The 14,724-nt window shown below is 43.9% G+C and overlaps 2 protein-coding genes across 4 annotated transcripts in view; one reads left to right on the forward strand and one right to left on the reverse strand.

Annotated features, from left to right (window-relative positions):
• Positions 1 to 14,041, forward strand: part of PWWP2A (PWWP domain containing 2A) — a 42,258-nt gene extending 28,217 nt beyond the window's left edge. For 2 of the 3 annotated variants that reach the window (XM_049829132.1, XM_049829134.1), the window contains exon 3: positions 1,220 to 3,972. Coding sequence is in view for 1 of the 3 variants with exons in the window: in XM_049829134.1 (XP_049685091.1) it covers positions 1,220 to 1,233 (14 nt within the window). In the remaining 2 variants the exon portion in view is untranslated. Of the gene's footprint in view, positions 1 to 1,219; positions 3,973 to 10,703; positions 10,822 to 12,916; positions 12,984 to 13,654 lie in introns of those variants that run through there. The other variant, XR_007509651.1, reaches the window with a different exon arrangement.
• LOC126050797 (uncharacterized) overlaps positions 1 to 14,724 on the reverse strand; it is a 920,783-nt gene that overhangs the window by 639,039 nt on the left and 267,020 nt on the right. The gene's annotated exons all lie outside the window — the stretch shown is intronic.

The following is a 14,724-nucleotide window of genomic DNA, read 5'->3' on the forward strand; positions in this document are numbered from 1 at the left end:
GTCAGCATATAGCAGCTCAGTGCATCTCTGCCTGGATCTGTTAAATTTCATAATTAGCCCTTATTGCTTCTGTTTCAACTTTCCCAAAATTTCATTCCTATTTTAATTCTACTGCATTCTACAGGATATAAAATAAAGTATTTTTCTTTATTTTATGTTGTCCTTTTGTGGCACAGTGAGCAATCGATTAATTGAGAAACTCCATAGTTATCCCCTTTGTCTTCCCTGCCTCCTCTTGTGATAGGACCATTTTCACAAACTCCACGCTCTACTTCTCTTTTTTTTCCCCATTTCTTTTGGATATTATTCAGAAGAGTTGTCCATTTAGAAAGAACTTCAGGATTTTCCTGTGCATGCTAGGAGTCTCCTTTTTAAAATTCAGTTGTGTTACTCACAATGCTGTTGTCAGTACTGGAAAACGTGTATGTACCTTTCAAATAATCCTAGCAGTCAAAAGCTCAGCAGAATGGTAAAAGGAATCAACAAGGCTGGCCTGGTCATGTTGGAACCTTGTTTGGTCTTCTGTGTGTTTTTCTGAGCAAAGGGGTTGGAGCAGATGATCTCCAGAGGTGTCCTCCAACATGTTATTCTAGAACAATTTTTTCTCCATGCTACGCAAGAGACAGGTCAGTGCAGACTGTGCTGATTCTGCTCTGCCCTAAATGGTTACTGACTGGTGGTGGTCTCGTGCAGCAGTTAGTACCTGGACTGCTTCTATCCGCTTTATCATCATTTTATTCCATTTACGTGGAACAAATAGGAAAACATAAGCAATAATGGAAAAGAAACAAGATTAGCAGGTTTATACTTCAGTGCTCCCATGCACACTTAGGTCTTGCATTTGAATTGGCATTATAGTGTCAGATTTAGCTTTGTATTGTGAACTACACATCATTGTATAGGCTTTGTATATTAATATTCCTCCTTTGTTAGCTATCTTTAAATGTCTCTAAAAATTGAAATTCTCTCTGGATGCTGAAACGGGGTGAGACGTAACATAGATTGGTACAGTAGCTTGTCTTAGAACTCCAGTCAACTGAGGAGTTTGTTCACTTGTGTATGTCTTGTGATAATGTAAATATTTTTTTTTGTCTTCTGCATACAATGCACAAAGCAGGTGAACTGGTAACTTTTCTGGCCACCTCAGATTTTGCTTACCTACTTTTGCAATATATACTGGAAAGCATTTAACCATTTTCCCTTTCTCTCCCCTTTTCAGCTCAGAGACACTAGTCAACTGCTGTTTTTATGGAACCTCACTACACTGCCACGAAGAGCACCAGCTCATCAGGACTGAAAGAAATCTGAGACTGAATTGTCCTATTTTTCCTCTGAAATCTTCACCAAGTAGTAAACATTTTTTGAAGGGGAAAGGGGGTAAATATGTTAAAGCTTCCCCTCGCACCCTCCTAGGGCATCTGTACCTAATGTACATTTTCTTCAAAATTTAAAAAGATGTTAGGAAATATTTTATAAAACTTTTTTGCAATAAATGACGCATGAAATTATTAAAGACTATATGACACTTACATGCAAGGAACCACTTGAATTATTAGTATGAAGAATCACTGCAAATAACTGGGTTTTTTTGTAATGTGACAGTCACGTTTGTATGTTTTGATAGGTGCCAGTGATGGAGCCAATTGCCTGGGAAGTTGACTGTAACTTTTGAACATTTATTTTAATTCTTAACTTTAGCATTGCAATTTTCCATTCTATGAGGCTTAGTTAGTATTTAGTGCAGGTGTTAGCAGAGCTGTGATCTGTGATCAAAAGCATGTCCAAAACCAATTGTATTGTAAAATATGAACAGTCCTGCTATATGAGACCAATATTTCCCACAGAGGTAATGGAAAGGACAGTGACCACAAACTCCATGTATCTCTGTATTATGGGAAAGCTCCTTCTGTGTGAATATGGTTGCATTTTATTTATGCTGTTGTAACACTTAGGGAATTGAGGATTGTGGAATAACGTTAAGAAGGGCTACAACGCAGAGAGCAGCATTTTGCTTATAATACTATAACGAGATGGGAATCATGAATGGAGAGCGATTAAATGGAACGGCATTTCTATTTCAAATCATGGGTTAATTTTTCCTTTTGACATAAATATTTTTCAGATAGGTAACTAGTAGAGCAAAGGTTTTATTAGTGCTTCTGATGGTTGTTGATCTGAGTTGCATTGACTTCTCTGAATAGCTGTAAATCAAAAAAAGAAACCCAGTGGGTTTTATCCATTTTATTCCCCTCCCCCAAAGGTGTTTGGTAAGACTTATTTCAGTGGAGCTTGTGAATGCTGGACACACTGCTGAAATATTGAGTTATTAAATATTAATTTATTTGTCACTAATTATTTGACATTGTGTGCACAGTTTCTCAGCAGTATCATTTCTTACAAAGTTCTTAGCAGGGGTTTTATTATATAACCTGGGAAAATAACTATTTGTTTTGAAGAAATGAAAATGTGCACATAATCTACTAAAAGTCAATTTTTTGTTTCTGTAGAAGTGAAAAGACTTGTAGGAAACTCTTTTCCTCCTTACTAATATCCTGATTCAATTGGAGAAAATAGAGTGTCTTTGTCTAGATCATTTAAAAACAGAAATATCTTTCTGAGAGGCATCTGTATCAGCACAAAGACAGTTTCACAGTCTTCATGTATGGATCCTGAATTAATCACATAGATTTTGAAGGACAACTCTATTGTTTGGCTTTGATATTGGCAACAAGTTTATACTTGTTAAACAATCGGAGAGGGGGGAAGTGAGAGGCTGGGACAGGCATCCAAATCCAGGATAGGCATATCAGCGATACACACATACTGAGGGAGCTCGTGCTTTGTGCTGCTTCAGTTTCTATTTCTCAGAGGTAAATTCTTTATTTATAAAGCCGGAAATTGAATACTTAACTGCCTACTTCTTAAAAACTAGCTGTATAATGCTGTACAGTACGTCCAAATTGTACTGTTTTTCATAATAAACTACAAATTTATTTTTTTTTTAATTCGAGATTAATCTTTGTTCTACAGTGCTTTTCCTTTTCACCAGTTGAAGAGGATCAGCAGTCTGGTTCTGTTTGTGGCCTGAGATTTGATTACAACTTAGAAAAATTAAGACATCTGATTTGAGGAAAGGGGAGCCTATTTGATGTCATGTATGTGCTAGCCTTTCACTTCCAGAGACCAGACCCCGATTGTATTGACAATGAATGAGGGTCTTGGCCTAATAAATTACATTTGTACCCACACACACACAAAAAAAAATCCCCAAACAAACAAAAAAGAAGCCACCAAACAACATGGCACAAAACAGTTTCTGCTCAGGAAAAAGGCCCAGGACTGTAATAGCAGGGTTATTGCACATTGGATTGAAAACTGATTGATGTTGTAAGTAGAAGCCAGTAGTGCCTGCCTGTGTGACATCTGACTCTTAACCAGTGCTCTTATTTCCTCACCTTTGTGAGCACTTGTGCACAGCAGCTGAAATATAAAAAATACACTTAAGAGAGATGCAGGTCTCTGCATTGGAGAATATGGGTATATAAGCAAATAGCATAAAAATAGACAAGGTAGCTAACTGTATTTGCGTTTGTTTTCACAGAAAGTATTGCAGCCATTTTGTTTGAAACCAGATTTTCATTTTGAAATGAAATTGTCAGGGATATTCTAATGATAGAGAATTACAGTAATGTATTGCTTTTCACTTTTTTGCTTTAGTTGCTTAATATTTAAGCTTTGCTCCGTGCTACCTTCTTGTCTGTATATTGAATGGTCACTATGCCTCTTTCATTTTGTAGACTTGAATGAGGAAATATGATTCACCCTTTAAGGTTTGCTGAGAAGTAAATGATAAAGAATGTTGTGTAACATTTATTCAAATAAAGCCTTGATTTTTTTCAGTGCTCTTTTAAAGGGAAATAACGTTGAATAATGTTTTGATGTCTTAACTGTCTTGTTTTATTGGTCCTTGACCCAAAAGCCTTTGATTTATATTAAAATTTTTTTCTGAATTAAACAAAGATTAAACCGAGGTTACTAGTCCACTCCTGGAAGTCTATCATGTGGACGAGTCTCGGTCCAACCTTACCTTTCACCATAGTGGCTAAAAGATACCAAGTCATGCTCCACCAGCCGGATGCTTCCCACAAACAATAGGAAAAAAACTTTTCTTTTTCTTGTGTAATTAGCAAGAAAAGATCACGTGTACATTGTAGAGACAGACACAAAGAAGCCCTGATGGCTCTGTTCCATGGCCGCAACTGAGACACACTAAGTCCCGGTTAAAGGAAGAAGGTGGATGTCATGGGAAGAGGTTGCTGCCCCTTGCAGACGCAATTCCAGCACAGTCGGTGAGTGCCGAGTGAGCTGCAGAGCTGGGGGTGAGCTCAGGGCTCCCCTGGCTCTGCTGGGCAGAGCAAATCCCGCTGCGAGCAGACGAGGTCCGTGCTGTCACAGCAGCAGCAAGGCACAAAGCAGCTGAAACGCAGAAAAAGTGCTGGGCCTTTGAATACCTGCGCACTGCCTGCTCATCTTTTCTTTGGCTGGTTTTTACTGCAATACTAACAGTTTCAGACAAGTCTGTCCATTGCAGGTAAGTGTAATTGGCTATTTCTCCATTTGGGGAAGAAATGCCTTGCACTGAGTTGTGTTATCTTGCCATGGTGCCCTGTAGGAGGGGGACAAGTTGTGCTGTAGTGGCTAACTCTTGTACCGGAGCCCTCCATCACCAGCACTCTGGTCTAAGGAGGGCCACGTCGGCAAATATTTCTTCAAATGGCAGAATCTGTAGAGTTGTATTCTCCCATTAAATAGAAGGTAGCATTTATAGATTTTTTTTTTTTTCCTACTTGCATTTTTGTTACTGTAAAGAAAATATATCCTAATTCTAGTTGAGCTCCTGGGTTAAACAAAAAATAAGCTGCTCAGGTAAACTTGATTTCCAGTGAGTTCTTATTTCAAGGAAGCATTAATTTTATTATGGCACACAGTATGCCAGGAACTAGGGGGTGATACTGAGGTACTAACCCTTTTGTAAGTAAGGTGTTTTGTTGCAGTGACCTGTTGTCGATAGTCAGAAGTCTTTGTCAAAAATAGAATTAACTTCTGGAGTGATCGTGTGCATGTAGTGACTTGTTTTGGCCCTGGGCCTCTATGATGCTTTTGAAAGCAGTTGGTGCCTCCTGGAACTGTGAGCGAAATGCCCACATCTGTCTGTAGCTTGGAGCAGAGCTCCAACATACGTGTTTTTCTTTTCCTTCACAGGGTTGTTTCTTATTCTCTCTGGATTACAGGAACTCCCATCCTTTTTCTGTCGTTATTCATTCATTCTTGCAGCAGTTCCTCTTGAATTGGTTATCCTCGTTAGGCTGTGGTGGAGAGGGAAATCCTGCTGAAATGTAATTGCTCACTAATGGCTTTTCCTTTGTGACATTGTGTTGGTAGCGTCTCGCTGTGGGAGCCTGCTGGATTTGCTGCGTGACTGTGAAGCTCACAAGAGAGGTTAGCCAGACAGATTTCAGAGTTCTGCAATTACTCCGTTGATTAATCTTCACTCCAGTAGTTCGGTGACAAAAGTATAAAAGTAACCCAACCTTCAGCGATGAAGCCAGTCCTACACAATGCTGCTCAGTAATAGTGTTTACTGCTGCCCTGAAGCATCAAAAGGGTGATACTTAATGAGGGCAAAAGTGCACGGAGCAGCTGCTCAGTGCAGCCCCTGGCGCAGGAGGGTTTTGTCATAGCTTGCCAGCTAAAATATGAGGGATCGGGACAGAGAAATAAGATTTCTTTTAGGGTGAAACCAATGGGCGGATTTCTTAAGGAAGTCCGGTAGATCGGTAACAGAGGGATGATGTGGTAAATGCAGATGCTGTCACGTACTCATTATTTTTAAGCATAACGTGGTGAGGAGTGCAGTGTGAGGGTGCAAGCAGTCACCTGCCTGAAGCCTCACCTGCGGTTGAGGAAATCGCGCAAGGGATACTCTCGCATTACCTTTGCCTGGGCTACTCTGCCCAACTGACAGTCTCCTCCAAGGCTGCTAAGAGTGTAAGGGGCATCTGAGATTTGCATGATGAGGTCCTTCTTGTGCTTTTGCACTTTCTGGAAAGTTGGGAATGCCACCAGGATGGAATGAGTCTCTGACGCGTGAGGTGTGCTCGTGCGTTGCGAGGAGCACCCGTAGCGCAGCAGAGAACCTGAGCCGTTTTGAAAAGCAGCTCATCCCTCTGCTCAATCAAAGGTAAAGCAATGCTCAAATTGCCAAATGCTAACGAGTGTGCAAAGAGACTGTCAGCAGCACGGCGCGGCAGTACCAGCAGGCCTCTAAGCAACAGCCGGGGCAGAAACAAGCCCCTGTGCATATGGCCTTGGTATCAACTGCTGCTCACTGTCATAGGTTGTTTTTTTTTAAAATCTTGCTCACTTGTCCTTGTTCAAATCTTTGTAGGTGGATTTGTCGTTCTCCCTCCTCATGCAGGGAGGGCGAGTGGAGTCCGGGCTTTCTGAAGGCAGCGCGCAGTGAGCTTCAGCGTGTGCTGGGTGGCAGTAGGAAAAGGATTGTGTTGGTTTTTGGTTCATACAGTGCTGGCAGCTGGTTTTTATTCGCATTCTGTAGCCTGTTTTTATGATTCTGCTCCTGCTTTTCCCTTGAGTGTTTCTGCGGTCTTTGTTTTTATTCCCTTGCTGGCTTTGGAGCACAAGCTGTGGGCGCTCCATGCTGGGCAGGCTGAACACCCCTGTGGATGTTTTTGGGGTGTTCTGAATTTGGGGTAAATATTCAAAGCCCAGGAGGGGTAGTTCTAATTTTGAAATCCAGATTTTCAGCTAAGAGCTCTGCATCCGAAGAGCTTAGGGACTGGAATTTCCAAATGTGGTTGCCTTGGTCATTAAATATTAAACTAAGGCTGTGCCTGCTGGAGGGCTCTTTCAAACACTGAAGCACTCTGAGCCATCAGAGGAAGGGGCTGGGGCTGGGGGCTCCAGGGTGTACAAGGATGAATACTGGACCGTGTTAAATATAGGATCCCAGAAATACTAATACTGCGCAGATAGATAGGGATAATCCTCTCAAAATTCACTCAGTTTGCTCTGTTTGCCTTTAGAAAGACAACATTGCAAATGAGCCGTGAGATCAGGGGCTGGGCTAGCCGTCCATTGTACACCTTTTCATTAATACTGCAAAATCGTATCAGAAGCTGTCGGTTGCATCTTGGCTTAGTAAACTTGCTGCTGGCTGCAAGCACCGTGGCCTCAGCTGTATTTGAGCTTGGAGCAGGGACACACGAGTACATTTGGGCACAGAGAGAACTGTCGCTTCAAGGGCAGGCTGGGGGCTGTAGCCATAGGCAGTAAATCTGTCAGCTTCCAGCCTCCTCCTTTCCCGAAGTTTCCAAATACTGCAATTCCTCCTTCCTCGGGTAGAAAGGTGCCCCCCGATGGAGCACCACAGCCAAATAAGCTAATGGAAATGTGTCAGTCTTTACCGAGGTAAAGAAAGATGCATTTGTGAGAAGCTGTGCTCAAATGCAATTAGGCAAGCAGAGCCCACAGCCCTGCTGCCTCTCCAGGGGCCTGTTTTATCACTTGGCACTCACCAGCACCACTCCAGGAATACATTTAGGAAGCTATTCCAGCAGCCAGGCACAAAGCTATTGCCTAGGCTAGATAATACCATTCCCCCCCATCTCCCTGACATCTCACTTCACCGAAGCATCAGTCCGCAGGGAGGGTGTTGCTCAGGAACACCTCCTGCGCTCGGCGCGGGACCAGGGATGGGCTGCATTTCACGTGCCAGAGGTAGACACGGAACAGAAAAAACCTGCCCGCCAATGTGTGTTTATCCCTGATGAACGGGCACGACTAATGCCTGAGCACTTGGAAGCCTCGTTTACTGTGGCTGGTGGAGGTTCACCTTCTCGGTTGGCAGCCGGGGGGGACCCGCACTTGCACGCCCAGAGACCAGCGCCTGCCCAGTCACTGCAGGGAGCTGACGGCTGTGGTGCAGGCAGTACTGGGAGCCAGGAGCAGAGTATCCGTCTCAGTCGGGCTGGGAAAGGCAGACCTGTATCATCTGCTGTGCCCACTTAAGGAATACTGGCTTTGTAAATCACCTTCTCGAGAGCCAGCAGATGAGAGATGGGCAGGTAGGGGTACTCCCAGCTGGAGTCGGAGCTGCAGATGGTGAAGTTTCCAGCTGGGGGATTACGACTGAACATGCAGAATCAGAAAAATGTGGTTAATAGTTTTCAGTTGTTTTAGGAGGTTTAATCTATAAAGGACTTTGCTTTGTCAGGGTACGCTGTAATGACTCTGGCTTAATGCCACAGCAGCCAAGAGCCTGACAATTTACTGTGCCTCGGCAGACAAACGGGCTGACCAGAGCCTCTGCCAATAAAAGATACTCCCCAGCAATTACATCCTTTCGAGCAGGAGGCTGCACAGGTTTAAAAAAAATTAAGCTGCTGAACAAGAAAGTGCTGGGATTCTTCCAAGCAGGGAAAGCTTGTGAATGAGCAACGTATTAATGCTGCACATTAAATGTGCCCCTGCACATCTTTACCTACTGTTAAAAAGAGGTGGCACTTTGATATAATTGGTTCTTGGCTGCAGCAGCCAGCAACAGAGCTTGGCTGTTGCAATAATCCCTTGGGAATAACACAGCTAATTAAAGCCTAGGAACTGGTGACCAGCAGCTTCTCCTTTCTCTCTGGCTATGTCTGTGCTAATCAGAGGGAGGTAGTTCTCAAGGAAGTTTTGTGCTGAAATGTGCTTAATCGGGGAAGGAAGGATTCAGCTTCAAAGCTTGGTGCTTTATCAAATCCTAAATATCTCAACTTGATGAGCTCAGAGAGATTTCAGATCTCTGCTTAACAGCTGGGCGGGAGGGGATCGGCAGCGCTGTGCTTACGGTAAGTCATCGGCATGGCGTATGTTAGTCCCACGGCCTCTTTTCTGAACTCCAGAGTGTTGCCTCCTGCTGCCTCCCTTGGGGCTGGTGTTTTGGGAAATAGAACTTATGATGAGAATGGAGAACTTTTTCTTTTCTTTTTTTGTTTTTTCCTTTTGAGAGATGCTAAATCACCCAAATCTTTGGTGAGATTGAGGGAACTACAAGTATTCAGCTCCTCTGAAGGCCAGGCCTTAGGACTCTCATAGTCAGAATCCAAAATTAGCTGGAAAAAACTGCTTTCGCCCAAGCAGCCTTTCCTAGAAGCACTGAGCAACCAGGGGTTTGGCAGAGCCCGTGTGTGTCAAGGCACCAAGGTTTTGTGTCCCTGAGGGTGCCTGCCCTGCCAGCTGAGCTCATCTTGTGGACCTGATTTTATTCTTTTCCTGGGGGAAACTGATGGACCTTGCTTTGCTGGTTACTCCTGATTTGCAACGGGTTGGGCTGTCCTGCGTTTTGTAGTACCTGCCTCAGAGTTGGGCACTCCAGTAATGCCAGTTAAGGGCAGGCAGCTGTGCTGGACACGGTGCAGCCGAGCTGCCGGCTCTCCTGCCATTGAGGGCAGCGGCCGCTGTCTGGTGGGCACAAGCGGGCTAAAGTGATAGTCCGTTGCTCCATGGAGCCGGGTTAATTTGCCAGCAGAGGTGCTGGTCCTAGAGAAGACCTGGGAGAAGGGGGAGGAGAAGCGAGAGGCGAGCCAGAACGTGCTGCGCGGGACCCTTGGTGATGGCAGCAGAGCAGCGGGCTGTGGAGCTGGCACGGCCGGTGTGGGTTGGCAGCCGCAGCTGAGGGAGCCCACCCGAGTTTGTGGTTTAATGCCGGGGGAGGTGAGAGCGCAGAGCTGCACTGCATGTGTGGGGGGAAAGGGACAGATCTGGCCTGTCTCCTCATCGAGGAGCCAAAAGGCAAGAGCAGGTGGGAAGGAGCAAGGTGGTGGTAGAAAGGGGGGACGGGGCCTTGCATGCTGCCAAGGGCAGAAAGAGCAAAAAGCAAAAGAGTGTCCACTGCACGGTAACAGAAAAGACCCTGGGTTTGCTCCCCTGACGACTCCATCATGCTGCTGTGTTGGGTTTGCTCGTGAGGGTATGTGGCAAGGTATGGCAGAGTGAATGTTTGGGGAAAAAGACCTTCTCGGGGCATCCCACCCCCCCACTGCAGCAAAGGGCCATCAAATAAACAGGATTTTGACAAGGTCTGTGGAAGCCTTCTCTGTGGCTGGGTGGATGGATGGCTGTGCTTTGCTGAGAAATTGCTAAGACAAGGCTTTTTCTGGGGTTAAGTGAGCATTTGCTTTCTCAGGAACCTGTGTGTATGCCTTAGAGCTTTGTGAAATGTCGATTTCGGAAGCCCTGCGTGTCGGCCATCACAGAGCGTGGTAGTGGAAATGCAGAAATGCAAGCTGCAGCTACAAGGCTGGGTGGCTTACAGAGACCCAGCAAGCGTCTGCTGCCAGGGATAACCACAGGAGGGAGAACAGATTGAATTACTGACTGTGGGACACTACAGGGACCCTGTAAAGTTATTGATAGATAACCTCAGCAATTTTTCCAATCCCTTGAATAAATGAAGACAGATGCTGGAAACGGCCGTACTTCACTGCATGTCTTGGATTTATGGCATGGAGAGCTCCATCATGGGGAAGGTCATCTTGAGTGGGCTTAGTCCAGCCCTACCGGGGCAGCTCACCTGCTGGATTTTTAGTAATTTGGGTTTTGTGCTAACCTAAACACCCACTCTGAACTTTCTCTGTGTCCAGGTTTGATTCAGGAGGTGGAGCTGGCTTGAGTGGTGGCAGAGAAGTGGAGGGTGAAGACATCTCTCTTGGGTATCCCGCTCCCATCATGCATGAAGAGGAAGAGGTAGAGGTAACAAAAGTGATAGAATCTGAAATTTAGTGTTGTAAGTAACCCACACAGAATTATCAGAGAGCACATAGAGGTTTCTAGTTCCTCATTCTTACTCCTAATATTCCTATACAATAAGATGGTTTGGACAGTCTCACAAATGAGAAGAAAATAATTTTATAAGCTTTAGAATATGGTAATGTAGTGGAATGTCTTGAATGAGTGGACTGGCAATTACTGGGTATTACTTATTCAGGAAGGGTAGAGTAAGTAGAGGAAGAAGCAGCAGCAATTTTAAATCCTGTAGACTAAAACAGCTACCAAGCATGTATCAACAAGCGTGATGATAAAGCTCAGGAAACAGGACTAATGGGCCCACCAGAAGACAGATGAGCTACTTTTCAAGCACCCTTGTAATGAAAAGATAAACTGCTGGAGACATACTGGGCACTCTGAGCTTCCTAAAATTATTTCTAGAAGGGCTTTCTAATATGAGATCCTGGATATATTACTTTGAGCCATATTATAATGCCTAGAGACAAAAATCAGTGTCCTGGAAGTTGGTGGTTACAGACAGAGAGTCTGGAGTTACCCATGGATCTGTGCACATCTACCCACATATAAATGTACGTATTTTTTCGATTTCTACCCCTGCTTTAAAAAAGCCATAAAACTAGAAGGAAAAATTAGGTAAACTTGACTAGAAATGAGAAAATGACAAAGAAAAATGCAAATTTCTAAGATGCTAAACAAAGGAAATATAAAAGTTTTTTTAAACTACAAAATGAGGTAATCTTTGGCTATATGACCTGGAGGTTCAACAGTGGTATGAAGGCAGCAATTAAAAAAATAAAAACAATGCATATGGGAAGACAAAATATGTAGTTGCTATAAACTTGATGTAAGAGAATACAATCTTGATAAGGAAAGCTTAAAAAAGATGTAACTAACAAGGATAAGGATGATACAAGAGAAATTTTAATCTATAAGGAACAAAAGCAGTGCTCAAAATGTGGTGGGGGCCTATTGCAGACCATAAAAGTACTGGTGGTTTGTATTTCTCAATTTAAAGCAAATGGGATGATGTACCTGCCATTCTGTTAGCAACCAGGCGAAACAGTAACAGGACTGAAAATAAGCCCAGGTATTTCACCTAAAATGGCCAGCTGGCTCACCCACTTTGCCTTTAATGTGTGCTGGATACAGAGACAGGTCAGTGGAGCAACAGAGGGCAAAGATGACAGCCCAGGTAAATATAGGCTGGTTAATCTGACATCAGGAATCTGAAAACAGGCTCAGAAATCCATTAGTAAAGAATTAAAGGCAAACATGCAATTAAGTCCATCAAAAATAGATCTTGTCATTCAACCAGGCTTAGTAAGCCTAATTATAAAGACGCATCACCTGGCATGGCACTTTACAGTATACACAGTGTTTACAGATAACTATCTACAATATAAAATAAATGACGCACACGTGGCTTAAAATTGCCTCCCCGACAGATCTCAGTTTGCCACTGTCCTTCAAACAGGGATGTTTCCTGTGAGAGTCTGCTCAAATCACTGCTAGACCTTATGTACTATTGAGAAGCAAGGCTAAAGTTGCTTCTGAAAATGCTGGTAAGCAACAGCATGGTAGGAAAACACAGAAAAAACCCCATGTGTTGCTTAGTACGCCAGGCCTGTCAAACGAAGTGTGATTTAATTTTGCATTTAGCTGCATTAACACAAGGAAGAAAATGCTGTCCACAGCTGCAGGAAAGGAGAGTCTGTATCTCAGCTATCCCAGAAAAGGCTGAAGGGAGGTCTAAAACTTCGCTCATCTGTTGCCAAAAGGGTTAAGACAGCCTTTGAGGGTGTAAACAAAGAAGTGAGGAAGAATATCATGCCTTCTGTAGAGAGCAGAAGGGGGACAAATCTCAGCATCGCTTTTGATGTCCCTTCCTAAATGTCAAAAGATGGAAGGTCTGGGACACAAACGTTAGGGAAATCCTGGAGGAAGTTCTTTGTAGGGAGACTTAAAGCAGCCCTGTCTCTTCAGCTTATGGAGAAGACCAACAGGCCCCTTCATTACTATGCAAACATGTTCAGGGAGAAAAGGCCAGGTACTAAAATGTTTTTTAAAGAAGGAACAAAGGCTGGGAGCTGAGGACAAACAAAGTGGAAAAAAGGCACGTGCTTTTTACAATAAGGGTGAGTAACTATTGGAACAAATTAGCAAGGAACTTGTTGGTTTAAGAGCACTTATTTAAAAGATTATGTTTCATAAACATTTTTTTCCTATTAGAGGTTGTAAGCTTGACACATGTGACTCAAAACACCCTGGCACTGTGGTGGAATTGTGGCCAATTACACCAGGAGGAAGTACCAATTACCTTTCTGGTGGCAGCTGTAATGACTATTTTAGACATAAAAAACCCCCACAACAAACCCTTAAAAATAAAGAGCAAAATAAATGCAATTGTTCAAGATTTGGACAATGCAAAAGGACTTCCTTCAGGCAATTAATTGGAATTTTACCTAGAGAACTTGCTGTAATGGCAGATAACACATTTCAGAGCTTTCTGGTTTAGCTAGAGAGTGGCACTTTGAGTAGGTGTATGACCTATAGATTTGAGTCCTCACTAACGGTGTGCCCAATTTCCAGTGACACTAACCTGCCTCTTTCACACAGTGCAATTAAATTACAAACACAAGTATGGAAAGCAAATCAGCTGCAATCCTTCAGCTTCATTTGTTCAATCCCTTCATCTTAAAACTATAGGTACACATCAGGCATTCAGCAGGGAGGTTGCACACTTATTTGATGTTGTTTGTGCAGCAGGTAGTAATTTCAAAAGTTTTGCTGTGCTTTTATTTTCCAGAATAAGTTAACCACCCTCCCCCCAAGAAGGCATATTTGCAGCCCTCCAGCCCTTTAAAGATGTGGAGCAGGAACAGAATGGAAGGAAGAAAATCTGTCACTGAACTCATTGGTAAGACAAGCAGGAGGTTCCTAAAAGCCACTGCTTGTACCTGTGCACAACAGGCATACACTGGTAAATAATAGATATACACACAACACAGTGTGTGTAAAGATAGCAATTAATTGGTCATAACAAAGATACTTTAAATTTTCTACGTATCCATAGTAGCTTTAAAGTGGTTCCATTCATGTATGTTCTCGGGGTGTACATATATGTTGCAGTTGACTGAAACCCAGGGCACAGACCCAGTCTGCTTCCCATTCAGTGACGCAGGACTAGCGCTCACGTTGGCAAATGAGAAAAAAGCCTAGAAGAACTCCTTTCCCCACCCTTCAGCCCCCGTGTAAGGTTAGCTACCGTAACTGAAGAGCCAGTGGACCGCCTGGCTCCATGTGCAGATTGTACCACTTCCAGGGCCAGCCATTTTTTCGGCTCTCAGGCAGCACGGAGCCCGCAACAGCAAGAACTGACGCCTGTACCTGGCCCGTGCGGAACTAGGAGCTCTAGGGAAGCGTGATTCAGACATACCCGAGTGCCTCAGTTTGGCCACAAGCCAAGCTTACCAGCTTCAGCCCAGCACTGCCTCCACCCAGGGCTCCTCTGAAGCAGCTTGGACACCTTTGCCCCACAGCGTTCCAGGTTTCAGGAAAAATTATTAACATTTATATTAGCCCCAACACTCTGCCCAACCCAGTCAGTCTTCCCTGGATCTGAAGAGCTCAGTTCAGAAAGCAGAGTGGTTTTACAGCTAATGAGCCTATCTGGACCTGCACAGCCTCTTGGGCGTGAGCGTGCTTTTCTCCCAGCACCTTCCCTCCTCCCCGGATTGCCTGGGTAAGCTCAGCCCTCAGCCTGGATACTGGTGTCTGTCTGACACACCCAGCCCCAGCAGCAGTGTGCCTGCTCTGAGGAGCAACATCTTCTTTCTTTAAAACCTCCCATCCACACACCTTCCCATTTGCCCAAAC

Source organism: Accipiter gentilis, chromosome 26, assembly GCF_929443795.1.
Source record: "Accipiter gentilis chromosome 26, bAccGen1.1, whole genome shotgun sequence".
Classification (NCBI taxonomy): Eukaryota; Metazoa; Chordata; class Aves; order Accipitriformes; family Accipitridae; genus Astur; species Astur gentilis.